Raw genomic sequence first — 25,604 nt, 5'->3', positions numbered from 1 at the left:
AATTTATTATCTCTGCAGAGTAAATTTAAACTTTCTTCCCCTTCAGATTTAAACTCTCAAACGAGGTTAAACATTTAATCTCATTTACATCCTATAAGAGCATCTCTAAGAGACTCTTAGTGAGCTCTCTAAAAATAATATAAATAATTGACTCTTAGTGATTTAAGAGTGACTAAGATATATCATCTCCAACAATGCTCCTTATATTCACTCCTTATTTATTATTTTATTATTAAGATTATTTTTTATTATTACATTACCAATAGTGTGAGGAGAGAAACACATCAATAATAAATTATTAATAAAAAGTAAAGTTAGGAGGCACTAAGTGGGGAGAGGCTCTCATCAACAGAGAGGATGGAGAGGCTGTTGGAGATGAATTTTCATTCTCCCTCTTCAATTTTGAATTTAAGAGGCTGTTGAAGAAGCTCTAAACTCCCAAATAAAATTATTTGTTAACTTTCCTTTCCATCAATTTTCTTCCCTTTCCATTACTCCTTTAACTCTCACCTCCATTAAACTCCAAACACCAAAAAAAAAAAAAAAAAAAAAAAAAAAAAAAAAAAAAAAGCTCACTCTCAAACAAGATCCAATTTGCAATAGCTTTCCATATGATCCAATTTCACACACAGAAAACAAAAGAAGTGAGTCGTTCATATCTGTACTAGGCAATACTGGTTCCCCCATTAGCCTTGATCTTCTTCCATTTCTTCAAGCCAATTCTAACGTCCACCTTAACATGAATATACATATAATTGTACCAAAGGCTATAATTATTGATGGAATCGTATTCCAGGAACTCACCCGCAAAATTCCCTAGATGTTTCGCAACTGTCTCACTCAGCCATAGGGACATGAAAGAGAAGGAGCGTTGTTGGGACCGCACCTTTGAACATGCGCTGGAGCACAAACGTATTGTTGTCAAAAGACTAAGGTCCCGTATCATAAACCCTCAAGAGACCCGCCTCATCGAAGAATTGAAACACGAATCAGTGTCCTTCCACCTCCTTAATACAAACGCCGCTGGTCGGATGCCAGAGAATAGGGAGCCACCGCTTGTCACAAAAAAACCATAGGCCTCTTTTATTACTTTTATCTCGGAAACCCAAAAGCCAAAATTCTATGGAGCGAGAGAAATTTTGGCGGGTTGATGGCGGTGGTTGACTGGTTGCGCGATTTGGGTGATTTTTGTGAATACGATTTCGGTTATGGGTTTGGAAGATTTTTTTTTGCGATTACAAAGAGAATGTAAGGATTTTTGTTATTATTATTACTATTATTTTTACGCAGTCATTTTTGTTGTATTGACGATAATGGGAATCTGTGTTGCCAATTTTGGTATTTAAATGTGCTTGTTTATATATGCTGTAATGCCAATGTGTTCAGATGAGGTGTTTGGTGTTGTTTTGTATACCAATCCGTCTACAGTTGATGCCGTTTACAGTTGGTTTTAGTTTGACTATAATAATGTCCAGTGAACAAACAGTTATCATGCTGCTATTTCTTACATGGGTATACGGGATTTGATGGTCACCATTGTGTGAATTGATAACTTTTGCCTTTTATTGCATCTGTGAACTATTCATAGCATAGATGTTGACTAGAGGCTCCTAATATTTTGAAATTATCACAATATCATTTGTATGATTTGTTTTAACCAGCTTTATAGATTGCAACTCTATAATGATCAATCTATTACTAAATTGCAAATATTGACTAATTGACAATTGATTGAAGTGATGAACTGTGATATATAAGCAGATCAGTGTTCAAACTTGAACCATCTGTAAACATTTGCATTTGCATTTAACATTTGAGTTTCACAGGGAACCGCCTTGAATCTTTCGTTGTAGATTTGCATTTAACAGGTGTGATAACCAAACGTGTATATGTGGTCGTATCTTTTCTCTTCTATTACATTTTGACAGCTATTGCTATGCTAATTGTAATATCTGTGGTCCTGTCCGAGATCAATGTCATACCAGTAAATTTTTCCAAAGTTTTGAGAAGTTCTACAATAGTGTCATTGGGGATTGTGGCTGTGCTTGCACTCGGTGGTCTGGTTCTTGCTCTTCAGAAAATATGCTACCACCTGCAAAACGTTTGAAGCACAGTCCGTACTGTTCAGAAGTCATCTGAAAACAGCATTGCTTCTGAATTGGCTTCTTTAGTTGTTCATCCTTCTAATCCTGAAGGACCTCCATCCTTGATACCAAAATCTACTGAAAATCAAAGTTTCAATCAGGAAAATGCTGGTGATTATATTTGTAGATTGAATGCTGCGAGATTTTCTTCTTCTAAAGAACTAAATATTGGTCCAGAGCAAGTTGACCATAGGAGTTTTTGTGAGTTAGCAGATGCTGTTAAAGATCATAATTCTAATGAATTAGGGTTTAATACCACTGACATACTCCCCAAAGAGCTTGATACTGCTTCCAAAGAGGAGGTGACACTAGTCAGGTCTAACCTAGACCTTGCCAAGCCAGATATAGCGGCTGAAAACGGGAAAAAGATAAAGCCAGAGAGTCCTGTAAAAAGAGGTGTCTCCTTGATTGAATTTTTCTTGGCAGATTAAAATAGAAGACCATATATCAAGTATCCAGCAATGTATTGCTCAGGTCAGTGCATCACCATTACTGCACTGCTTCTAGGTTAATATGTTATTAAAGTCTGCTGCTATGAGAAAAATATTGTGAATGCTGTTTTTTTTTTCTCTCTGTTGCAATTTATGCCAGCATACTTCAGTGTATTACTATATAGGAAACATGGGCTGCAAGACAAATTTACAGGAAATGGATCCTTAAAAGTTTTGGTTATCATTTTTGTCTATTAGAATTTAATACTATTTGTTGGATATGATTTAAGTGTTTGCTAATAATTTTAAGTCAATATCTAGTGCATGAATTTGTGTGCTCAATTTTGTTGTTCTGCAACTGCAGTTTCTGAAAGGGGTGCTACCATTACTTCAAATTCCATCAGTGATGGCTTTTCTGAATTTGGAGCTTTTGAAAAGAACTATCTATGTAATTTTGTCTCTGCTGAAAAAGATAGTTTTCAGCATCAGTTTAATCAGGGTAAATCAATTTAGATGTTGACTAGAGGCTCCCAATATTTTGAAAATTTCACAATGTCATTTGTATGATTTGTTTTAACCAGCTTTATGCATTGCAAATCTATAATGGTCAATCTATTACTGAAATTGCAAATATTGACTAATTGACAATTGATTGAAGCTTTTCATTTGCTTATTGTGGATTTAAAAAAAAAAAATCTTTGTGCTTTCTTAAGAATCTAATGTATAATTTTTATTTAAATTTTGTTTTCTCTATCTCTTGTTTGCTAGGCCAATGGATAACTATCAACATTTGCGGAAGAACCATATTAGTTCCAAATTAGTGAGTAGTTAGTTACCAGTTGATTGTGGTATAATCTTCACTAATTTTCTTAATATTCTTTAGTTTTGAATAGTGATTATGGCATAACCAACCATAATCTTATGGTTGATAATGTATTATGGTTTCCACATTGCTCTTGGTGGTAGACTAGTAGCAAATCTGTTATGAAATCTCACAGCGGTATTAATTTTATAGTGTGAAGGGACTATATTTGTTGTGAATATTAACAAAATTTAGTGTCGAGTAGACATATTTTCATATGCCTTTGAAGTGATGAACCGTGATATATAAGCGGCATTCATGCATGTTTTCTTCTTCCTACCACAGTAACTTTTTTTATTTTTTTATTTTATGTGATGCACAAAATGTTTTAGAGCATCTCCAACAGCCTCTTAGTTGGGCTCTTAAGTTAAAATTTGAGGAGGGAGAGTTAAAAAAAACTCCAACTGCTGCTTAGTAACTCCTCAAATTAGTAAGAGTCTCTCCATTTTCTCTATTATTGAGGAGCCTCTCTCCACTCCTAGTCCCTTCCTTATTTTATTTTTTATTAATAATTTATTATTGAGGAGTCTGTCTCCTATCACTATTGTTAAATATAACAATACTTAATAATTTTAATGATAAAATGATAAATAAGGAGTGAATATGAGGAGTATTGTTGGAGATGATATGTATTTTCAATTGTTTATATTATTTTTAGAGAGTGGACTAAGAGTCTCTTGGAGATGCTCTTAGTAACTCTACTATTATGTTTCTCATCACATATGGAGCTATTGCTTTACTCTTTGTTGGAGGCTTGTCGTTTCGAGTTACTAATTTGTCAAGAAATTTATTCTGGTCGCTTTTACAGGTGTTGCAAGTACTCAGAACTTTGCTGCAATGGCTTTTTCATATACATTTGACAGAACATTCAGAGTTTGCTGATCCAACTTTCAGATTTCAGGACATTCTCCCCAAATGGTTTCGGGTGACTCTAATTTTCCTGGAATTTCTGTACTAAAATCCCCCATATTTTTGAACAGAAGCAACAACAACCTTTCTTTGAGCAATTTTAAAAGCCATTGATGGATGAAGCTCCTTATTTCTTTAGTGGATTAAGTGAATGTTGCAGTTCAGTAGCTGGAAAACTGGATCCTGTGCATACTCAGCTCCCATCAGCAAAAACTAATGGAGCTTATGTTGCTCCCGGAAGTTCTTCATTTCTTTCAAGCTCTACAATAGTTCCTGCTCCAGAAAATTCACAGGGAACCGCCTTGAATCTTTTGTCGAACATTTGCATTTAACAGGTGTGATAACCAAATGTGTATATGTGGCCATATCTTTCCTTTTCTATTAGATTTTGATAGCTGTTGCTGTGCTAATTGTAATATCTGTGGTCCTGTCCGAGATCAATGTCATACCAGTAAATTTTGCCAATGTTTTGAGAAGTTCTACAATAGTGTCACTGGGGGTTGTGGCTGTGCTTGCACTCAAATGTCACGGGGGTAATCCTAGGCCCGGCCTAAGCCCCGTGTGGCGCCTCGACTTCCCCAAGTCTCGGCCAGCCAACTCCTACCGAAGGGTCCCGTCAATGCCTCTGTCGGTATTCCGTCCCGGAAGGGTCTCTCTGTGGGGCGAGCCTCGCCCTAGAATGAGCTCGCACTATGGGGCACTCACCGGCCCCCATAATGTCCGTAGGGTTCCACCCTACGGAGACATCCGCCTTCCTTCCCGAAGGACGTATGCCCGACTCTCCTAGTCTCTAGTAGACTAGGGCGGATCACTTACCGATTACTGACCCCGGGGGCGGCGGAGATCCATACGCCAGGGTAGTCCCTGTCCCCCTATAGTGTTTCTTATACCAACTCGGGTCCTCCCATCCGCGTACGTTGGTAAGCTCCATACGCCACACAGCTTGCCACTAGGGTTGAGTTTGCCTATGGCCAAACTCCCCCCCTTACACTCTCCCCCACTTAGAGGATCAACGTCCCTGTTGATCGGGTTTGCCTCTTCTGACGAAAGCTTGTGATCTGGTTCTTGCTCTTCAGAAACTATGCTACCACCTGCAAAACGTTTGAAGCACAATCCGTACTGGTCAGAAAAATTATTGTCGTCTCTAAAGAATCTGAAGTTGGAAAAGTCCTGTAGTCGATTGTCATCTGAAAACAGCATTGCTTCTGAATTGGCTTCTTTAGTTGTTCATCCTTCTAATCCTGAAGGACCTCCATCCTTGATGCAGTTTCCTGAATCTCCAATAACTATTAATTCTGAGGTTTTGGAGGGGGACAATGATTTTCTACCAAAATCTACTGAAAATCAAAGTTTCAATCAGGAAAATGCTGGCGATTATATTTGTAGATTGAATGCTGCGAGATTTTCTGCTTCTAAAGAACTAAATATTGGTCCAGAGCAAGTTGACCATAGTAGTTTTTGTGAGTTAGCAGATGCTGTTAAAGATAAGCTTAATGAATTAGGGTTTACTGCCACTGACATACTCCCCAAAGAGTTTGATACTGCTTCCAAGAGGAGGTGACACTAGTCAGGTCTAACCTAGACCGTGCCAAGCCAGATATAGAGGCTAAAAACGGAAAAAAGATAAAGCCAGAGAGTCCTGTAACAAGGGGTGTCTCCTTGATTGAATGTTTCTTGGCAGATGAAATAGAAGACCATATATTAAGTCTCCAGCAATGTATTGGTCAGGTCAGTGCACACTGCTTCTAGGTTAATATGTTATTAAAGTCTGCAGCTATAAGAAAATTTTTGTGAATGCTGTTTTTTCTGTTCTCTCTGTTGCAATTTATGCCAGCATACATTAGTGTATTACTATATAGGAAATATGGGCTGCAAGACAAATTTACAGGAAATGGATTTTTAAAAGTTTTGGTCGTACAGGAAATGGATTTCTAAAAGTTTTGGTTATCTTTTTTGTCTATTAGTATTTGAATACTATTTGTTGGATATGATTTAAGTGGTTGCTAATAATTTTAATACAATATCTAGTGCATGAATTTGTGTGCTCATTTTTGTTGTTAAGTATTCGTTCATTTTCTCATCATCATACTGCAGTTCAGTCTTTGCTCCTTTCTATCATGATGTGTGCACAATTTCTATTATGATAGAATGATGTATGATTCACCTCATATGTTACTTCACCAATGTTGCTCTAATTCTGTTGCTTTTGCTTGCCTTCTAATTAAGCTTCAGCATTTTTATTTCAGAGAAAATCAAAGGAAGAAGACGAAAAACGAATACCGTTGTTCGTCAATGAGAATACATGCCAGTTGTGTGCAGCAGATGAGCTATTATGGGCCCCATTCCGATATATTGTTCATCTTGCGGCTCTCGTATCAACGGCAATGTGATTTATTATAGCACCTCAGAGGAAAATGGTATGAGGCATTGTTTTTGCACCTCATGCTATAAAGCTCGAGGCAGAAGTATCACATTATACGGGATTACAATCCCCAAGGTAAAGCTGGAGAAGGAGAAGAAGGTCGAGAAAATTGAAGAACCCGTAAGCTAATGCAACAATATGTTTTGCTTTGCTTGGTTGTAGGAAGTTACAGGACACTCATTCTCCATTATTTTTGTGTTCATGCAGTGGGTTCCAGTGTGACAAATGTAAAAGCTGGCAACATCAAATATGTGCTCTCTTTAACGATAAGAGGGATATGGAAAACATGACATTATCACCAAAGGCTTCTGTTTTCTTTGCAAAAGATTTGCCGAGGACGTTGCTCAGTGACTACATAGAGCAAAGACGCTCAATGTCTGCAGCAAGAGAAAGAAGATACATCAAATTTCATTGGAAAGAACCCAAATGAGGTTAGACACCGACTCCATGTTTACATTGTTGTGGATTTTATGTCCATAAAGCAGAACCTGTGATGCACGGAAACTCATCATGACATGCGTTTCACCGTTTCCGGCAGATGTGGGAAACGGAAACTCTAGGACTCTGATACGAAATGTTTTCGGGCACGTTTTCGTAATTATCCAAAATATGAAACACGTCTCTCAGTTGTTGAATATTTTCCTCTGCCTATTTCGACTAAAGTTCTGGAAATTCGAACATTCTATTTTGCAATTCATATTCCGTCAGGAAAATTGAGTTTCCTATTTGACTTATAATTCCTTCCTTGGATCCTTCAATTTAAATAAATTACCTATATTTTTTTCTCCTATCATTCTTGTCTCTTGAATGTCGATCGAGCTTGGACTTTCTTCATCTTCATCTCATTCTTCGTTCTTGTTTTTTTAAATTATATTTTTAATATTTACATGTTCCCGTTTCCTACATTTTTTAGAAATTACATTTCCTGCTATCCGTTTCCGTATCCTGCAACATAGAGCAGAACTAATATAGAAAAGAGTCAAAATAAATAAAATGGCAAATCCATCTTTATGGTATGGTGTGCCTTACATGTACAGACAATTATCAAGCTTATGCACATTTCACTGAGGTCAGAAAAAGAGAACTCCAAATTCTGGCCAATAAGAGTCCGAAAACAGACTACTATCGAGTTTGTCAATCTTAATTTTAATTTCTCACTATTGAAAGAGAACAATGACCTGATAGCAATGTTCTCGTACGATTCGAGTCAATTCCATTTGATTCCAAGGCGTGTATATGGTATGACTCGAAATCATACGTGAATTGGTCACGAATCGCCCGAATCGGTGGTGAATCAGCCGAATCCACCGATTGTGGCGATTCATGTTAACATGCACATAATTTTTTTTCTTAAATGGAGTCAAAATCGAATCTGGCCTAATTAAAAAGGAATTTAAGAAAACTAGGAGACTCTATTGGAATTTGGAACCACTAGGAAAAAATAAAATCAATTTTGAAATAAAAAATAATAAAACAAATTTCTATTCTAAACTAATCTCTACAAATTCTATTACTTTGCAAGCAGGTCAATTTATTATGATAAAAAAACCTAAATCATTATTAGGATTGCATTCGTCAGAACACAAAAGAAATAACTGTTTGAAATATGCTTTAATGAACCTTCAACTAAACAATTAGTAAGGGGAAATTCAAATCTAATGCAATCCTAATAATGATTAGTAAGGGGAAAACCCCTTTTAGGAGAAAGAAGCATCTCATAAGAAACCTGTCTTGTGTGCGAATCAGTGTTCAAACTTGGACAAACTGGCATGCTCCCATTATCAAGTAATCCTTTGAGAAGCAAAATATAAATACAAGAATGTAAGAAGAGATGGGAGTAAAAGATAAAAATAATCCCATTGAAAAGTTCAATGGCTCATCTTTTAGGAAGCTAAATTGATCACTATAACCATGAGTCAAAGTTGGCATCACTTCGCAGGTGGATCCAGTGTAACTAGACATTAGTTGCTTGCAATTAACGTCAACCATCTTCCTTTGGATTAAATTTGTATTGACTCCTCCTAAAAAAGAGTCATAACAGAAAAGAAATAAATGTTTGAAATATGCTTTAATGAACCTTCAACTGAACAATTTTCGGTCTCCAACCCCCTTTTTAATTTACATTCTTCTCAATTCCGCCTAAGGTATTTTCATCTTTTTCTCCTTTCTTGCAATTTTATAATTATAGATTTCTATTCTATTGATTTGTAAGATAAATTAGATTTTAGAATCGTAGGTTCATGATCATTAAGATTTGATATTTGATTATTAAATATTTATCTGTTTGTGTATAGAGTGATTACTCTTATTCTCACTTATCTTCGGAGAAATAAGCTTCGAGACAGAAGCCCAATCCATAAAAAATTTAAGAAAACTATTAATTTACCATCAAATTGGTTGAGATTTCATCAATATATATCGGGGAATAAATGTTATTAAATAATATGTTAGAATAAAAACTAATATTTTAGATAGATGAAAGATACAAATGTTACTAAATATAGTCAATGGTTGTTGGTTAAGCTAATATTATAAGGATACGTGTGAGTCGTAATGAATTTTTTTTTTTTTTTTTTTTTTTGTAATTGATATTTTTATTAGCTTAATCTCTTCAAAATGGGACCCTTTTCGACTAAAAAATTGTTTTTAAGTTTATTGAATACTCCTAAATATATCCGGCCAATCTGATTAGGACACATCATGACACTCACGAACATACTCGTTCGTATTGGCTTATTGAGCACCCATTTGCAGGTCACCTGTCAACTATCTTGCGATCTATACTATTACAAACCTTACTACACTACAAGCTTATATACTTTATATTTAATCATAACTCCCTCCAAAGATTAATTATTTATTTAATAAATAATCTTTTTTTATAATTAATATCATTTATTCCTTTAAGTAGTTTAAAATTTGGACCCTTGTTAGCTTAGTCGATGACAGGACATCATTTATTTTCCAAAATCACCCTTGGATAGTGGATATATAGATTAAGGGGGTGTTTGGTTCACAATGGGTAAGAGAAAAGGAATCAAGAAAGGGAAACTAAAGGAAAGGAAAGGAATGAGCATTCATACCCCTATGTGTTTGGATATGTTTAGGAAAGGGAATGCAATTCCACCATATTCCCTTTGTGGATGTTTGGTTCAAATAGGGAATCAAAACTATTTTTTTTAATTTCATATATAATAAAAAAAAAATTCAACTCTTTTATTATAGTTTCCATAAAACGTGAAATAACTTCATATATAATCCCAAACAATCCAAAACGTCACTCACTTGCTACCCTTATTGATAATAATATAAAGTTCATAAAAGTTAAAATTAATCAAAGAAAATGCATAAATATTATATTTAAAAATAAAATAATTATTTTAAAATAATTAAAAATAAATATTAAAACTGGATAATATGATAAAAGAAAAAAATTTGGTCAAAATTATTTTTCAGGGTAAAAAGGTAAAAATAAATAATTATAAGGATCAAAAGTGAAATTAATCTAGTGATAAAAAAAATATAAGGATTAAACAAAAATAAAAAAAGTAAAATTTAGTCAAAAAATATTTTTTGAGTAAAAAAATTAAAAATATATAACAAAAATGAAATTAATCCAAAGATAAAGAAATGTAAAAATAAAAAAATATAGAGACTAAAATAAAAATTAAAATTAAAATAGGGAGTAAAGTAGAATTTTATAAGGAGTGTAGGTTAGAAAGAGAGGGGAAAGGGAATAGAAAACCTTAGGGGGGAGTGGGGAATGGGTTAGAGGAGTTAGGGGTAAACCCAAAACTAAAAAAGGGTAAAGGGAATCATTTAATTAGCAAAACAAACACCAACAAAGGGAATGAAGCCTCCCCTTTCCTGAAACCCCCAAACCAAACGCCCCCTAAGTGGTTTGAAAAGGGCAAACTTGTTATTTACAGAAGTATAAGCAATATTTAGCCCATCTACAAAACCATATTTTTTATATTGGCCCTCCTTATTTATTTTGGCCACATTGAACGCTTGTAGGAGTGTCAAAATGGATTGTTGTATTATATGGTCCACTAATACTTATCGTAATTTCTTACTTACAGCCTATCAATAGTTGAAAAGATGTCATTACTTATAGCCTATCAATTATGGTCCCCTAATACTTATCATAATTTCTTACTTACAGCCTATCAATAGTTGAAAAGATGTCATTACTTATAGCCTATCAATGATGTGTCCTAATCGGATTGGTCGGATATATTTAGGACTATCCAATAAACTTAAAATCAAAGCTTTAGTTGAAAAAGGTCCCATTTTGAAGAGATTAAACTATTAAAGTATCAATTACAAAAAAATTTCATTACGACTCACATGTCTCCTTGTACTGTTAGTTTGACCAACAACCTTTGACTATATTTAGTAACATTTTTATCTTTCATCTATCTAAACTATTAGTTTTTATTCTAACGTATTATTTAATAACATTTATTCCCTAATATATATTGATGAAATCTCAACCAATTTTGATGATAAATTAATAGTTCTGTTAAATTTTTTATGGATTGGGTTTCTTTTTTCGAAGCTTATTTTTCACAAGGTAACTGAGAATAAGAGTCATCACCCTAACAAATAAATATCTAATAATCAAATCTTAATGATCAAGAACCTACAATTCTAATATCTAATTCATCATACAAATCAATAGAATAGAAATCTATAATTATAAAATTGCAAGAAAGGAGAAAAAGATGAAAATACCTTATAGGCGGAATTGAAAAGAATGTAAATTAAAAAGGGGGTTGGAGACCGGAAATTGTTCAGTTGAAGGTTCATTAAAGCATATGTCAAACATTTATTTCTTTTGTGTTATGACTTTTTTTAGTAGGAGTCAATAGAAATTTAATCCGAAGGAAGATGGTTGACGTTAATTGCAAGCAACTAATGTCTAGTTACACTGGATCCACCTGCGAAGTGATGCCAACTTTGACTCATGGTTATAGTGATCAATTTAGCTTCGTAAAAGGCGAGCCATTTAACTTTTTCAACTGAATTATTTTTATCTTTTACTCTCATCTCTTCTTACATTCTTGTATTTATATTTTGCTTCTCAAAGGATTACTCGATAATGGGAGCATGCCAGCCGGTCCAAGTTTGTACACTGATTCGCACACAAGGCAGGTTTCTTATGAGATGCTTCTTTCTCCTGAAAGGGGTTCTACCATTACTTCAAATTCCAACAGAGATGGCTTTTCTGAATTTGGAGCTTTTGATAAAAGATCATTCTTTTCCAAAAGTGACTATCTATGTAATTTTGTCTTTTGCTGAGGAAGATAGTTCTCAGCATTAGGGTAAATCAGTTTAGATGTTGACTAGAGGCTCCCAATATTTTGAAATTTTCACAATGTCATTTGTTTTAATCAGCTTTATGTATTGCAACTCTATAAGGATTACTCGATAATGGGAGCATGCCAGCCGGTCCAAGTTTGTACACTGATTCACACACAAGGCAGGTTTTTTATGAGATGCTTCTTTCTCCTGAAAGGGCTGCATTTTCTGAAAGGGGTTCTACCATTACTTCAAATTCCAACAGTGATGGCTTTTCCAAAAGTGACTATCTATGTAATTTTGTCTCTTGCTGAGGAAGATCGTTTTCAGCATCAGGGTAAATCAATTTAGATGTTGACTAGAGGCTCCCAATATTTTGAAATTTTCACAATGTCATTTGTTTTAATCAGCTTTATGTATTGCAACTCTATAATGGTCAATCTATTACTAAATTGCAAATATTGACAATTGATTGAAGCTTTGCATTTGTTTATTGTGGATTTAAAAAAAAAGTTTGTGTGCTTTCTTAATGAATCTAATGTATAATGTTTGTTTAAGTTTTGTTTTCTCTATCTCTTGTTTCCTAGGCCAATCATGATTACTATTGACATTTGCGGAAGAACCCAGTTGATTGTGGTATAATCTTCTTAATGTCCTTAAGTTTTATATAGTGATAGTAAAAAATCTCGTTCCCACATTAACTAGACAAGTTGGAGTGGTTTCCACATTGCTCTTGGTAGTAGACTAGTAGCAAATCTGTTATGAACTCTCACAGCAGTATTAAATTTATAGTGTGAAGGTACTATATTTGTTGTGAATATTAACAAAATTTGGTCTCAGCTAGACATATTTTCATATGCCTTTGAAGTAATGAACCGTGATATATAAGCGCATTCATGCATGTTTTCTTCTTCCTACCACAGTAACTTTTTTTTTTTTTTTTGCTTTCATGTGAATGGAGAGACATGCACACAATGTTCTAATTACTATACTATCATGTTTCTCATCACATATGGAGCTATTGCTTTACTCTTTGTTGGAGGCTTGTCATTTCGAGTTACTACTTTTTCAAGAAATTTACTCTGGTTGCTTTTACAGGTCTTGCAAATAATCAGAACTTTGCTGCAATGGCTTTTTCATCTACAATGACAGAACACTAGTAGCTGGAAAAATGGATCCTATGCGTACTCAGCTCGCATCAGCAAAATTTAATGGAGTTTATGTTGCTCCTGGAAGTTCATCACATTTTTCTACAAGTATACATTTGCAGATTTCGGTTGCACAGAAGATCTTATGTGCTTATAACAGCCACAAGAGTTTCACAGAAACCACGTTGAATGGTTCGTTGAACATTTAACAGTGATAACCGAATGTGTATATGTGGTCGTATCGTATCTTTCCTCTTCTATTTCATTTTGATAGCTGTTGCTGGCTGATTGTAATATCTGCGGTCCTATCCGAGATCAATGTCATACCAGTAAATTTTGCCAAAGTTTTGAGAAGTTTTGCAATAGTGTCACGGGAGATTGTGGCAAAGCTTGCACTCGGTGGTCTGGTTCTTGCTCTTTAGTAAATATGTTACCACCTGCAAAAAATTTGAACAGTCCGTACTGTTCAGAAAAATTGTTGCCTTCTGCAAAGCATCTGAAGACATAAAAGTCCTGTAGTCTATTGTCATCTGAAAACAGCATCCCTTCCGAATTTGCTTCTGTAGTGGTTCAACCTTCTAATCCTGAAGGACTTCCATCCTGAGGTTTTGGATGGGGAAATTGATTTTCTGCCAAAATCTACTCAAATTCAAAGTTTCAATCAGGAAAATGCTGGTGATTATATAATTATATTTATAAATTGAATGCTGAGAGATTTTCTCCTTCTAAAGAACTAAATGTTGGTCTGGAGCAAATTGACCATAGGACTTTTTGTGAGTTTGCAGATGCTGTTAAAGATAAGCCTAATGAATTAGTGTTTAATGCCACTGACATACTCCCCATAGAGCTTGATATTGCTTCCAAGAGGAGGTGACACTAGTCAGGTCTAACCTAGATCTTGCTTGGAAGAGATTAGACACGGGGGAAAACATGACATTATCACCAAAAGCTCATGTTTTCTTTGCAAAAGATTTGTGGAGGATGTTGCTCAGTGACTACATAAAGGGAGACTTTCCGCATCTGCAGCAAGAGAAAGAAGATAAGCAAATTTTATTGGAAAGAACCCAAATGAGGTTAGACACTGACTCAAATTGAATTTCTTTAATTTCAGTTACATGCGTAGATGAACATGTTTACATTGTTGTGGATTTTATGTCCATAAAGCAGAACCAATATAGAGAAGCATCAAAATAAATAAAATGGCAAATCCATCTTTATGGTATGGTGTGGGTGTACAGAAGACAGTTATCAAGCTTATGCAAATATTGTAGTGCCATTAAAGTTATGAACTCCAAATTCTGGCCAATAAGAGGCCGAAAACAGACCACTATCGAGTTTATGAATCTTAATTTTAATTTCTCACAATTGAAATAGAACAAATACACAATAAAAAAATTAAAACATAATTTTGGGTTGGGTAAGACGGATTTTGTTACTGTAGATAGAACAACTTGTCTGTTTTAGAAATATTGTCTAATATGATTGACTTATAGACAACATGAAAGTCTAACTAATTTGATACGGTTGGTGTGAGAGATGACATTTATAACAAACTTTTCAGTTTTTCATTGGGTGAAATGCAGAGCTTATGATTTCAATGGCACTAAAATAAAAGAATCCTGACTTTTCTAGCTGGGATTGATTGATCGTATTTGACAACAGTGAAATTTTGATATAAGTTTGACAACCGTTTGTGCATTTAACCCTTTATAGCCTAGAGAGGAGAGTAAACCTGCTGGGTTTTGAAAATTGAAAAACTTGTTTTTATATATAATGTTCTTTTCTGGCTAGGTGCGTGGAGCGGAAGATCTTGTGTCAGAGTGGTTTTATTTGTTAACAAACAGTTGAAAGTGAAGGAGCGGTTTTTGGGGATTTTTCGCAATGGCAATTACCCGGATGGATTTCCATATAGATCAAAGGTGTGAGGTTTAACTTCTCATAAAATATAAAATATGATTATTACAAACATATATGATATCATATACTCCCACATTTATATGATTTGTCAAGATAATACACAATTTAGGAATAGAGTGCTCAACCATTCGCCTTAGTTCATATCTCACAATCATATTAGTTCAAAATCATCAAATAAATAATAGATTATTTTCCTATATATATATATATATTGTTACAATTAAGCCTAACAATCCCATATTGTTACAAGTAAATCAAACAATCTAAAATTGTCACGATTAAATCTCACAATCCCTTATCATAACCATCGAAAGTTCCCATATAACTAATCAGGGTCTCTCCTACCATCACAAGCAATCAAGCAGCTTCATGCAAATTACATTTTCTCACAAATACATACGAATAAAGAGTCGTACAACCGTGCATCGATATAAGCTTCCCATAGCATGCACAGATACAACATACGAACATTCACTAGGACATCAATCCTAAACGAAACTTTCTTACAAGACTCTGCAACAAAACAAAATCACAAAAAGTTAAAATTAATGAGACTCTAAAAATACAATCAGCTACTCAGCATCAGGATTCGGAATCACACCATCATCCGTTAAGAGTTGATACATCTCCCTCCAATCGCGGCACTCGTCTGTATTATGACCATTCTGCCTATGCTACATACATGCTTTCTCTTCATGTGTCACCCCATGGTTTGAATCCATCAGAATGCATCCAATTAGTCCTCGCTCGTGGAACTCTAAAAACAATGCTTTGCGGTCTCTGCGGATCCACGCACAACGGACCACCCGGATGCGAAGGATAAGGATGACGACCACAACGTCGTACAGCAACGCTTGGTGGTAAGCGCAGCATAACCTACAAGCACCGAATTCGATGACTCAGTCTTTTTCAGAGGAAGACCACGCACTTTCCACGCCATCACATGAATCAACCACCTAGTCAACCGCATGAACAGATAGACTTGTCCTTGGCACTTGGTTCATCGGACCATCCGAGCGACGCATTCAGATGGGAGAAGCATAGTTATTTTCTCTCTCCCTAACTCTCTCAGGCGAATCTGGAACCCGATACAAATATGGGTGCGACATCGCTGAAATCGCCTTTTTTAATCAGTAACCTTAGGTTAATGAATAGCGAGTCTGATATCGTTACATACAAGATGCCAAATTGGGGCAGGGCAATCCTCCATCAACAGTTCATTTATATCAACTGCCCACACAGCAAGGGAGTAGGCTATTCTATTACCTTCTCTATGCACAAAAGAGAAAGTACAACTATGGAAAGTAGAGCTCCATTTATGAACATAAGGAGATAGGACTTCAGGAAATCATCTTTCTATAGAGCTTGCACTACAATTTGTGCTTCAGATTCAACTATGATATCGTTAAAACTACAATCCCTTGCAAGTAGCAACCCTTCAAGTATTGTTTGAAGCTCCGCCTCCTCCACTGAGGTACAGTCACCAATAGGAACTCCTGCCGACGCCATAATTTCACCTGCCTCATTACCCTTTTTTAAGAATAGATTAGAAGCGGTTTTTGGCGGCTGTGATGTTTGGCAGGAGAGTAAGTTGTGCAAAACGTTAAAGAAAGAAATTGGAGTTTTTTTTGGCGGCTATGATTTTTGGCAGGAGGGGAAGCCTAACCTAAGAAAAGTTTTTCTTTTTTTCTTTTGATAATTATCGTAAGAAAAGTTAGGTGCATGAAAAATCCACTTTTGCATGATAATATTTCAATTATACATACTTTAAAGTTAGTTTTAAATACAAACCATTACTGTAATAAATAGTCGGTTACACTAATTAAAGTTATTTTTAAATAGAAACCGTTACTGTAATAAATAGTCGGTTGCACTAATTAAAGTTAGTTTTAAATACTTAATTGTTACCATAATAAATAGTCGGTTACTAAAATTAATATATTTATTAATCATTTAAAAATACCCAAATGTAGGATAAATTCTAAAAAAAAACTTACAATAGACTGAATCTTAAAAGTAGGAAAAATAAAAATTGAATGAGTATATGCCGTGGACCATCTGATCATTGTTGCCATATCATTTCAAATAAGCAGAAAAAAGAAAACTCATCCTCTTCTCTCAGCTAGCCAGATCCAGAGGTCGATTTAGCTTCTGCTTTGTGGGTTTCACATTTATACAGACAACCTCAGGTAAAACCCTCACTTCTAAAACCCTAGTTTTTGTTGCCCCGGTTTTTCTTCTGTCTCTCTTGTACCCCTATGGTTGCTGAGAAACCTAGGCTATACATAAGAAGAAATTAAATCATTACTATTTTTCTTTTTCAGTTTCCCTTCAACTCGATTGTAGGTATTTGCTTTCTTAGTTGAATTGTATTATTTTCATTTATTGAGGTATATGTTTATGGTAATGCCAAATCGTTATATGGCGTAGTGGATCAGTTATCACATCTATATTTGCATTGGTGATAAATTATATGTAGTTGCGAATAAGTTTCGGTGACCAGTGTAATTCTTTCTTGTTGAATAAAGAAAAGAACTCGAATCAAGCTCCTTCAATTTAGGGGCAATTAGTAGAATGAAAAGGTAAATTTAAGGGGTTCCTTTGGCTATTAGCTAATAGTTTTCGCTAGTGGGGTCAAGGGACGATCCATAAATGGAAATTTCTTTTTGAGCATTTGGCAGTTTGGGAAATGAAAATTCATTTATCTTGATACGGTTTGGCTCTTTTCTTTTTTTGACCTAATTTGCTGTGTGCACTTACACACATGGACGTTTAGAAGGTGAAATACAATGAAGCAATTACTAGTTGCCTTGGTTGAGGTGAAATGTCATTTTTTCATTCTTTGTTAATTGTTTATATTATTGAATTACACTATCTACTATTTTCATTATGTTATAGTTTATTTATTTAAGCAATGGATTGATTACTTATTGGTTGCATAAGCACATGATGAAGAGTCATTGCCAGTATTTATGAAGATAAAGGGTAAATTTCATGTAGTTTATTTCTTAATTTGAAAGGATGGCTTGGAGTTTTAATGGCTGTAGAATTTGAGGGTGGGAGTTTAAACTTGCACATTTCCCCTTGAATGAGCTTCATATGGTTATAGAGTTTGTATTCAAATATTGATGTCTGGTTATGTATTTTTGCATCAAAGTTGTAGAGAGTAGGTTCATTCTACCAGATTATGATGTGTGATTAATGGAAAAGCTAAGTTCATCATGACAATTTTTACTTCATTTTGGGGTGATAGTTGATTTTTTTTTTGTTCTGCTCATATGATTTGGATTGATCACATGTAGGTTAATTGCAACATAAGAGACGGTATCTTTTATTCCTCGAAATTAAGACAGTACCTAAAATAGAAATTAGTTTGCAAGAGTAGTGAATGGCTGCCAGTATTTAATCCACAAATCTACCTTCATATGCACATAGGTTTTGGATAATTCTTGTGCTTTCCACAATTCAATATGAAAGATGTTTCTGGTGTTAAGCGGCCAAGGATTACATATGATGGAAAGCAACCTTCAGTGCATGTCAAATATAACTCCTTAACAAGGTCAGGATGAAAGTAATTATTCAAAAAATTTAGAGCTGTTTTTTGGTTTCTTCTCTGATTGTTTACAGCTGTTATTGTTCTTGGAATACCTTGTTTTTTTTTTTAATTGGTTTAATCCTTTGTTTTATGCAGAGCTAGCAAACGGAAGTTGGAAGAGTTGTTACTACAATGGTCAGAGTGGCATGCACAACACAGTTCTTCTCAAGTAAATCTCTTGAAATTGTGGTTGAAATTTTCCTTTTTATTGGTTCTTTTCATAAGTTGATAAGCCATGTGCAGTGCGAGGCAAATTGAAAGCATCATTTCAACATTTTCTTCTTTTTTCATAGTATAAAATTTGTCCCATTCCTGCATATGAGGGTTTTAAATCCATTCTTAGGAATGCTCATAGCTTTGGCCGTTGCAGGGATGCATGAGGAACTCTTAATTCTCAATGGTTTCAGCAGAAAAATGGTACCTAAGAAAATTGCATGAGAGACCTATCTATTTCTCCATAAAATGGGGGATGTGGAAGAGATGTGAGCCACTTAGTAAATATTGTTGGAAGATGTTTTTGCATCTTCATTATTTAAATGTCTGTCTTCCTTAAAAACTGATGAATCAAATAGGCAGTCATGCACATGCACATTGCATAGTAGTCCCGATACTTGAATTAGCAAAACTGATCCCATGTTTACGTAATTGCTAGCTGCTCCTTGCTCTTGTTTCCTGGTTCGGTTCATGTGTGCATTTCTAAGTTGTTGAGGTGTTCCTACATGATGTAGATATTGTATATATAATGCAGACAAATTATTGCTATTTACTTGTGCTGTGAGTATGTAATTTATAATGAACTGGTCTGAACCATTTATTTTAATTTTTCAGGACCCAAACGAAGTGCTAGAATCTGGTGAAGAAACGTACTTTCCTGCTCTAAGGGTTGGCATGGAAAAATCCTCTTCAGTGGTAAGTTTGCTTATTTTTCTGGTATTGCTTGAATAATGTTTTGAGTAAGATGTTCGTATGAATTTCAAGAAAATATCAAATTTAGCATTAACTATTTTAAATGTTGTATAATAATTTAAAATGTTACATATTAAAAGTTATATTAGACTATTAAATTTATTTTATTCAATTATTCAATTCATAAGAGTGCCACTTATTGAACGTCAGTTCATTTCCTCAATTTTGAGGGGTTCTTATAGTTCTTCTGGCTTCAAACTACTTGTTCGAAAAAAAAAATAATGTAATTATAGACTAGTCATTCTCAATATATTTAACTTTAAACTATCTATCAAAACCAATTAGGTTAAGTGCGTCTCTTTTTCCCTTTTGCAATTGGACGATGCTTAATTATGTAGTCTTCTGTAAATTTAAATGTTCTCTAAGTGGTTTGTTCTGAAAGATAATCTTTCAGACATAATGTTAATATGCATATATCTAAATGTTCATGAAGTTTCATTATTGAAGTACCTTTCGTTTCTTCTGGTACTTGATCCGACTGAGATCTATGGATATTTATGTGATGGCTCTTAGGAGGAATCCATAGTTAGATACTTTCTTAAGAGGAGGTGAAGCTGAAAGAGTGATGGCGCAGTTGGATGTTAACCAGTCGTTCACATGATGTAAATAGTAAAGGATGGATTATGGAAATATTGGAGATGTGTTTGAGTCTTCACATGCATACATATACACATATCTAATGGTAGATGTAACATTGAGTCCTTTGATGCACTAAACACTTGGGAAAAGAATGATAGCTTAAGTGTTATATTGAACGATGAATACATTGTTAAAATTACAGACTTACAATGGGTTTGAAGTCTTAACCTTCCGGGTGCTCCAAAAAATTTGGTTATCTTGAAAATTCTTTTCATTATGTGCTATTAACATAAATGTGCATGGCTCATTCTGAATAAGCCTAAGACTAAAAACCTATCATGAGATTGTTAATTGCATAAAGAGAAATGCCAACACATCATTTTGGATCAGAATGCCCTTGTGGATATTGTGAAACCCTTATCTCATGTTTGTTTGGAGATGTCATCTGACTATGCTGTGATTGGATAATCGTTGGCACACTTTAGCTCTTTTAGAATTCATGTTCCAACTTTATTTGATTTTTTGTTGTAGGATTCTGATAGAGAACAATTCAAGCGAACACAAACTTAGAAAGATAAATGAACAGAACAACTTCTGCTCCCACTTGGCAAAGCTCCTTCTCAAGCCTAAGCTGAGACCCAAAAGACTAATTTCTAAAAAGCTGATCCCACTAACTAGACCCTCACATATATATAACCCAAACTTCTCTCCTCTCCAACAAGCCACGTGTCCTTCTAATTCCTAATTTATGCTTTATTCTAATAACCCCAGTCTATCAGATTCATTCCTCGTTTTCTCATGGGGGTGTGATCCTGGTTTACATTTCTCAAGCACCTTGTACTTAGAAAAAGGAGTTGGGACCTTAACCTCTTTATACCACTCTTTAATGTCCAGGTGCATTGGCCTATCCATTGCTCTGTGAAGCAATGATATTCTGTTAGTTGCTGAATTTGTTGAAATTTTTCTTCACTCATTCATTTTTCTAATAAAGAAAATAAAAATTAAGTCAACTGTGAGTCCTACATTTTATATAATGTCTATCTTGTCCTGAAAGTGTTATTTTTATTTGCAGTCCTTTTGGATAGAGAATCAAACTAAGAAATTGGAGAGCAGTGATCTTCCACCAGAGAGTGTCTCTGTGCCTCTTTATGATCGTGAATTTGCCTTAGGTTTGACTTCAGCAGATGCTCCAAGTAATGTTGAAGGGTAAATTCTTTTATCTTTGATATCATCACAGATGTACTATTTCAGGATCTGGTTTCTGAGGTACGGCTTGTCTTGGTTCAAATTACTTGGAATTTGACAATATAGTAGTATTGTATATATGATACCATATAGCAATGATTAGAGGATCACCTAATTGAATATAGTTAGACAGTGAAGTAAAATTACCTTAGAATGAATATTTACATTTATGCATGCAAATTTATCACCAAACCAAATGACCTTGCTTAGTCTTCGAGATTTTTTTTGCACATATTTTACATTTCTGGACATTTGTCATATTGTCTGTGGGAAAGTGAATACCTAAATCCAAAGGATATTGATATGTATATGTACTATCGTTGTGACGGATGTGATTGATCATGCAGTTGAATAGTTTAAATTACTTGGTGGATAGACTCAAGATTGCTAGGCTAACAAAGACAGGCCTGAGCAAAGATCAATGGAGTCTTTTCTGTCCATCAGACCAGTTCCTATATTGGCATTTGCAGATTATTCAGATTACTTCACATGATAATCCACTCATGAATTATTTACATGTGATGAATCAAGTTTATGGTGAAAATTTACGTACCTCAAGTCCCCTGAATTGTTATTCTTTTATTCATTGTTTTTTCTTATTTCTGCAGGTTTAGTTTGATCTAATTTGATTTTATTCAATCCAATTTAATTTATTTGCCGGGCTCATTATTCTGGCTTTTATAGCAAACTTATTTCCCTATTCTGCTTGTGTATTTCTAATGTTGGAGGACCTTGGATCTCTTACATTCTTTTTTTTCCCCCTTATAGAGGCCTGGAGATAGTGGGCGAGGCTGCTCGTTGTTTCAACTGTGGCTCTTACAGCCATTCTTTGAAGGAGTGTCCTAAGCCTCGTGACAATGTAGCTGTTAGTCAGGCTAGGAAACAACACAAGTTCAGAAAGAATCATAATGCTGGCTCTGGCAATGCAACTCGTTATTATCATAATTCTTCTGGTGGGAAATATGATGGATTAAAGCCAGGTGCTCTTGACACTGAAACAAGGCGAGTTTTGGGTCTTGGGGTAAGAGCTTATATAATTAAATGATTAAATTAAGAGGTCTAGTTTCCTATTATAGAGATATTTAGTTCTTTAATTACTTCTGCTGGATCCAAACTTACAATGAACTAAGTGCTGATTCATTGTTGTATCTTCTAACAAAAAATAAAAAAGTAGGATGGTAAAGGGGAAATTACCTGAATGCTACACAAGGTTTATTCAAAACTTATACAAAATCAATAATGGGTTCTTCTATGTAAAGGCTAGATGATGACAATGTTTATCCAAGGCAAATGCAATCATGAGTATCAGTTAGATGGGCATGTTTTTAACCTATATCAAAGAGTTAATTATCTTTTTAGCTTTGATTACCCATTAAAAGTCTGTACATATAGACTAGAGCAAAGAATATGAAGCTCTTCTTGTAGTTTTAGTATTGATGAAGACTGTCAGATATTAATATGAAGTGGGCCTTTAATTATCAGCTTAAGCTTTTAGTTCAATTGGTTCCATGACAAAGACCATCTTCCATTTGGATTTGGTAGTATCTATGTTATGATTGATTGAAACCACGTGTTATAAATGTAATGCATATATTATCTTGAAGTCTGAACCTCTCTCATTTGCTTATATGTTCCATTTCTCGTAGCTTTTATCTCTTCAGGCCGTATAAACTGACGAATAGGTAAAAAGGAATAGTTTTGGTGGAGTGCATCCAAAATTACTAAACATGAATGATATATATGTTCTTTAGCTGATCAGAGAATCAGAAGTGTCCTTTCAACATCAAACTGCAACTTTTGAAAAGCTACTACCATGGATTTGTATCTGTAATATATTTCCAGTATGATTTTCGCGTTATGAATCATTTTTATTTGGTGCTGTGGTCATATTTTTCTTCATATCTTTTCAGTAGGAGCTATGAAGCATTTTTTTGCACTGTGGTAGGGTGTCATCTTTTGTCTTTCTCTTTAACTTGTGATGCTTTTCTGGTGAGCAGCATGATTCAGTCTGTCCTAAAATCGACAAGCACAAATGCTAGATTAGAGCCCATAAGAAATAAAAGTTCATTTTCATTTCTGTGAGAAAAACATCTTAATGAACCCCAGTTTCCATCAAAGCGAATTGTCCTTAAAAAAGTGGAGGTAAATCATGCTTTAGGCTTCTATCTCATATATGGTTCCCAGTTGCTTGCTTGAAAGATGGACATTATCTCAATTTTGTTACTGAAATCAGGTATTTGATTGACTGTTTCAAGTTGACACTGTGCTAGTGATGTAACTTTATGAGCTTAGTTGCCAGCATTGACCCTAATACGAGGCAACTTTAGATAACTTCATTTTATTTGGAAGATGGATATCGTTGTTGAGATTACTGTACTTTGTTATCTTATACAGGAGCTCGATCCACCTCCTTGGCTTAACAGAATGCGAGAACTGGGATATCCACCAGGATATTTAGGTAATTGATATATTTAACTTGCATCTGATTTCTTAGTCTTAGATATATATTTAATTTTGCAGTTTTTTTTACCATGCTATTATTTTTCTTCTACAAGTGGTCCCTGTTTTGGAGTTGCAGAAATTAGGTACTTGAGCACCATTGCATAACTGTTCTTGTTGTATATGGTTGCACCATGGATTCAATATCCAGTTTCTTTTAGTGAACGCTGGTTGTGTGATGAATATTTAGATTGTGACCTATGCATTGGTTTTCGGAAATAGTGTGTTATTTTCACATTTCTTTATTTTAGACTTCTGAAAATGGGCTAATACAAGTGCATACAAAGCACCGATTTACATCCAAAATAATACAAGGAACACTCATTTCCTCAAAGAAAATAATAATCGAGCTTAATGTAGATGATATGTGTATTCAAGAAACCTTACAGCTTCTATTGAAATTTACACATCAATGATATTTGTAGATGATATGTTCCAGGTATCTGGTTCTGATTGCTGTTTCCTTTTATTCTTTCTCTTGATTCAATTAATCTTTCCCTATCATCCCTTCTCTTCTGATCTTTTTCTTTTATTTGTGTTTAGATTTTTTGTTGGATTTATATAAAGATTTTCAATGTTATGTATGATAAAGATATTTTGTGCTTTAATATATGCATATGTTTTTCTTTCATGGTAAAATTGTTGAAATACCGTGTAGAATAAATTATATACATAATTTAATTGCGGAAGTCAATATTTGCTACTTATGAACTGGACTTGTGGACCGGTTAACGAGTTCATGGGCATTGCTAATAATGAGGATTGCTTCATTGCAGTCGATTAGAGCAAATGATTTTGCTGAAGCTTATACTTGTGGATTCTGTTATTTTCTGAGCCATGATGCCACCTTTTTACCCTTGATATTTTAGATACAGAAGGCAAGGATCAACCATCGGGGATCACAATTTTTGCCGATGAAGATGCCAAGGAAGAAGAGGAAGATGGGGAAATAATTGAAACAGAATGTCCTGAGCTACCAAAGAAAATGGCAGTTGAATTTCCAGGAATAAATGCACCAATACCTGAAAATGCTGATGAAAGAGCATGGGCAGCCGGGCCTTCAAGTTTCGATCCTTATAGAAAGCGGTCGCACAACAGAGCAGATCAATCTTCGGAATCTATGAACAGACGGCATCACCATGAACAAAGAGCATCTAGGGATTCCATTGACGAAGGGCCTCCAGGGGTCAATTCCGTATTCAGTCCTCCAGCATCAAGTTACCCTCCAAGATACGGAACTTATTCATACCACTACCAATATTATTCGAGGTGAAATAGGACCATGCCATCTTGAGACCCTGCTCATTCTGATGCAATTCCGTTTAGCTGTGTACTTCTTATACGTTCTAAATTTTGTTTAGCTCTCACTCCAACAGCTGGGAGGAAATGGTAAGAAGTGTTCTGTACTATGATTGGTTTTTGTTGGGTACTTTAACATTGTGTTTTATGTTTGTAATGTCGATTCGATCTTTGTTGTTACATTTGCCCAAATTGTTGAAGTTCATATGCAGATTCTGATTCAGGAACTAAAGGTTTATAAATTGATAAAAGGCTCAACCTTGTTGATGCATTTTGCGCTCAAG

At 34.7% G+C, this 25,604-nt stretch overlaps 1 protein-coding gene across 11 annotated transcripts; it reads left to right on the top strand.

Moving 5' to 3' along the window:
* Nucleotides 1–579: 579 nt before the first annotated feature.
* Nucleotides 580–25,604, top strand: LOC136207075 (uncharacterized). 11 transcript variants are annotated; one of them, XM_065998399.1, is made up of 17 exons: nucleotides 580–1,248; nucleotides 1,986–2,618; nucleotides 4,246–4,681; nucleotides 5,423–6,074; nucleotides 6,593–6,888; nucleotides 6,976–7,199; nucleotides 12,169–12,409; nucleotides 13,171–14,293; nucleotides 15,012–15,139; nucleotides 17,231–17,326; nucleotides 18,573–18,696; nucleotides 18,829–18,901; nucleotides 19,561–19,641; nucleotides 21,350–21,483; nucleotides 22,291–22,543; nucleotides 23,917–23,980; nucleotides 24,891–25,604. In XM_065998399.1, the coding sequence occupies exons 11-17, from the start codon at nucleotides 18,608–18,610 to the stop codon at nucleotides 25,292–25,294; spliced, it is 1,098 nt and encodes a 365-aa protein (XP_065854471.1). In that variant the 5' UTR covers nucleotides 580–1,248; nucleotides 1,986–2,618; nucleotides 4,246–4,681; nucleotides 5,423–6,074; nucleotides 6,593–6,888; nucleotides 6,976–7,199; nucleotides 12,169–12,409; nucleotides 13,171–14,293; nucleotides 15,012–15,139; nucleotides 17,231–17,326; nucleotides 18,573–18,607; the 3' UTR covers nucleotides 25,295–25,604. The 11 variants fall into 11 exon arrangements, with proteins under 11 accessions (XP_065854471.1, XP_065854455.1, XP_065854466.1 ...); XM_065998383.1 differs by having other exon boundaries at nucleotides 1,827–2,618; XM_065998394.1 differs by having other exon boundaries at nucleotides 580–2,618; nucleotides 13,171–13,895; nucleotides 14,006–14,293.

The sequence above is a fragment of the Euphorbia lathyris genome, chromosome 1 (assembly GCF_963576675.1).
Source record: "Euphorbia lathyris chromosome 1, ddEupLath1.1, whole genome shotgun sequence".
Classification (NCBI taxonomy): Eukaryota; Viridiplantae; Streptophyta; class Magnoliopsida; order Malpighiales; family Euphorbiaceae; genus Euphorbia; species Euphorbia lathyris.
This window is presented reverse-complemented; position numbering and strand designations above follow the sequence as displayed.

What these genes read in the sequence shown, in the direction of transcription:
- LOC136207075 (XM_065998405.1), top strand. Translation starts at nt 18,608, where the DNA reads ATGAAAGATGTTTCTGGTGTTAAGCGGCCAAGGATTACATATGATGGA. An exon ending in GCTCCAAGTAATGTTGAAGG is followed by an intron (nt 21,484 to 22,290) that starts GTAAATTCTTTT and finishes TCCCCCTTATAG; the next exon opens with AGGCCTGGAGATAGTGGGCG. An exon ending in ATATCCACCAGGATATTTAG is followed by an intron (nt 23,981 to 24,890) that starts GTAATTGATATA and finishes TTGATATTTTAG; the next exon opens with ATACAGAAGGCAAGGATCAA.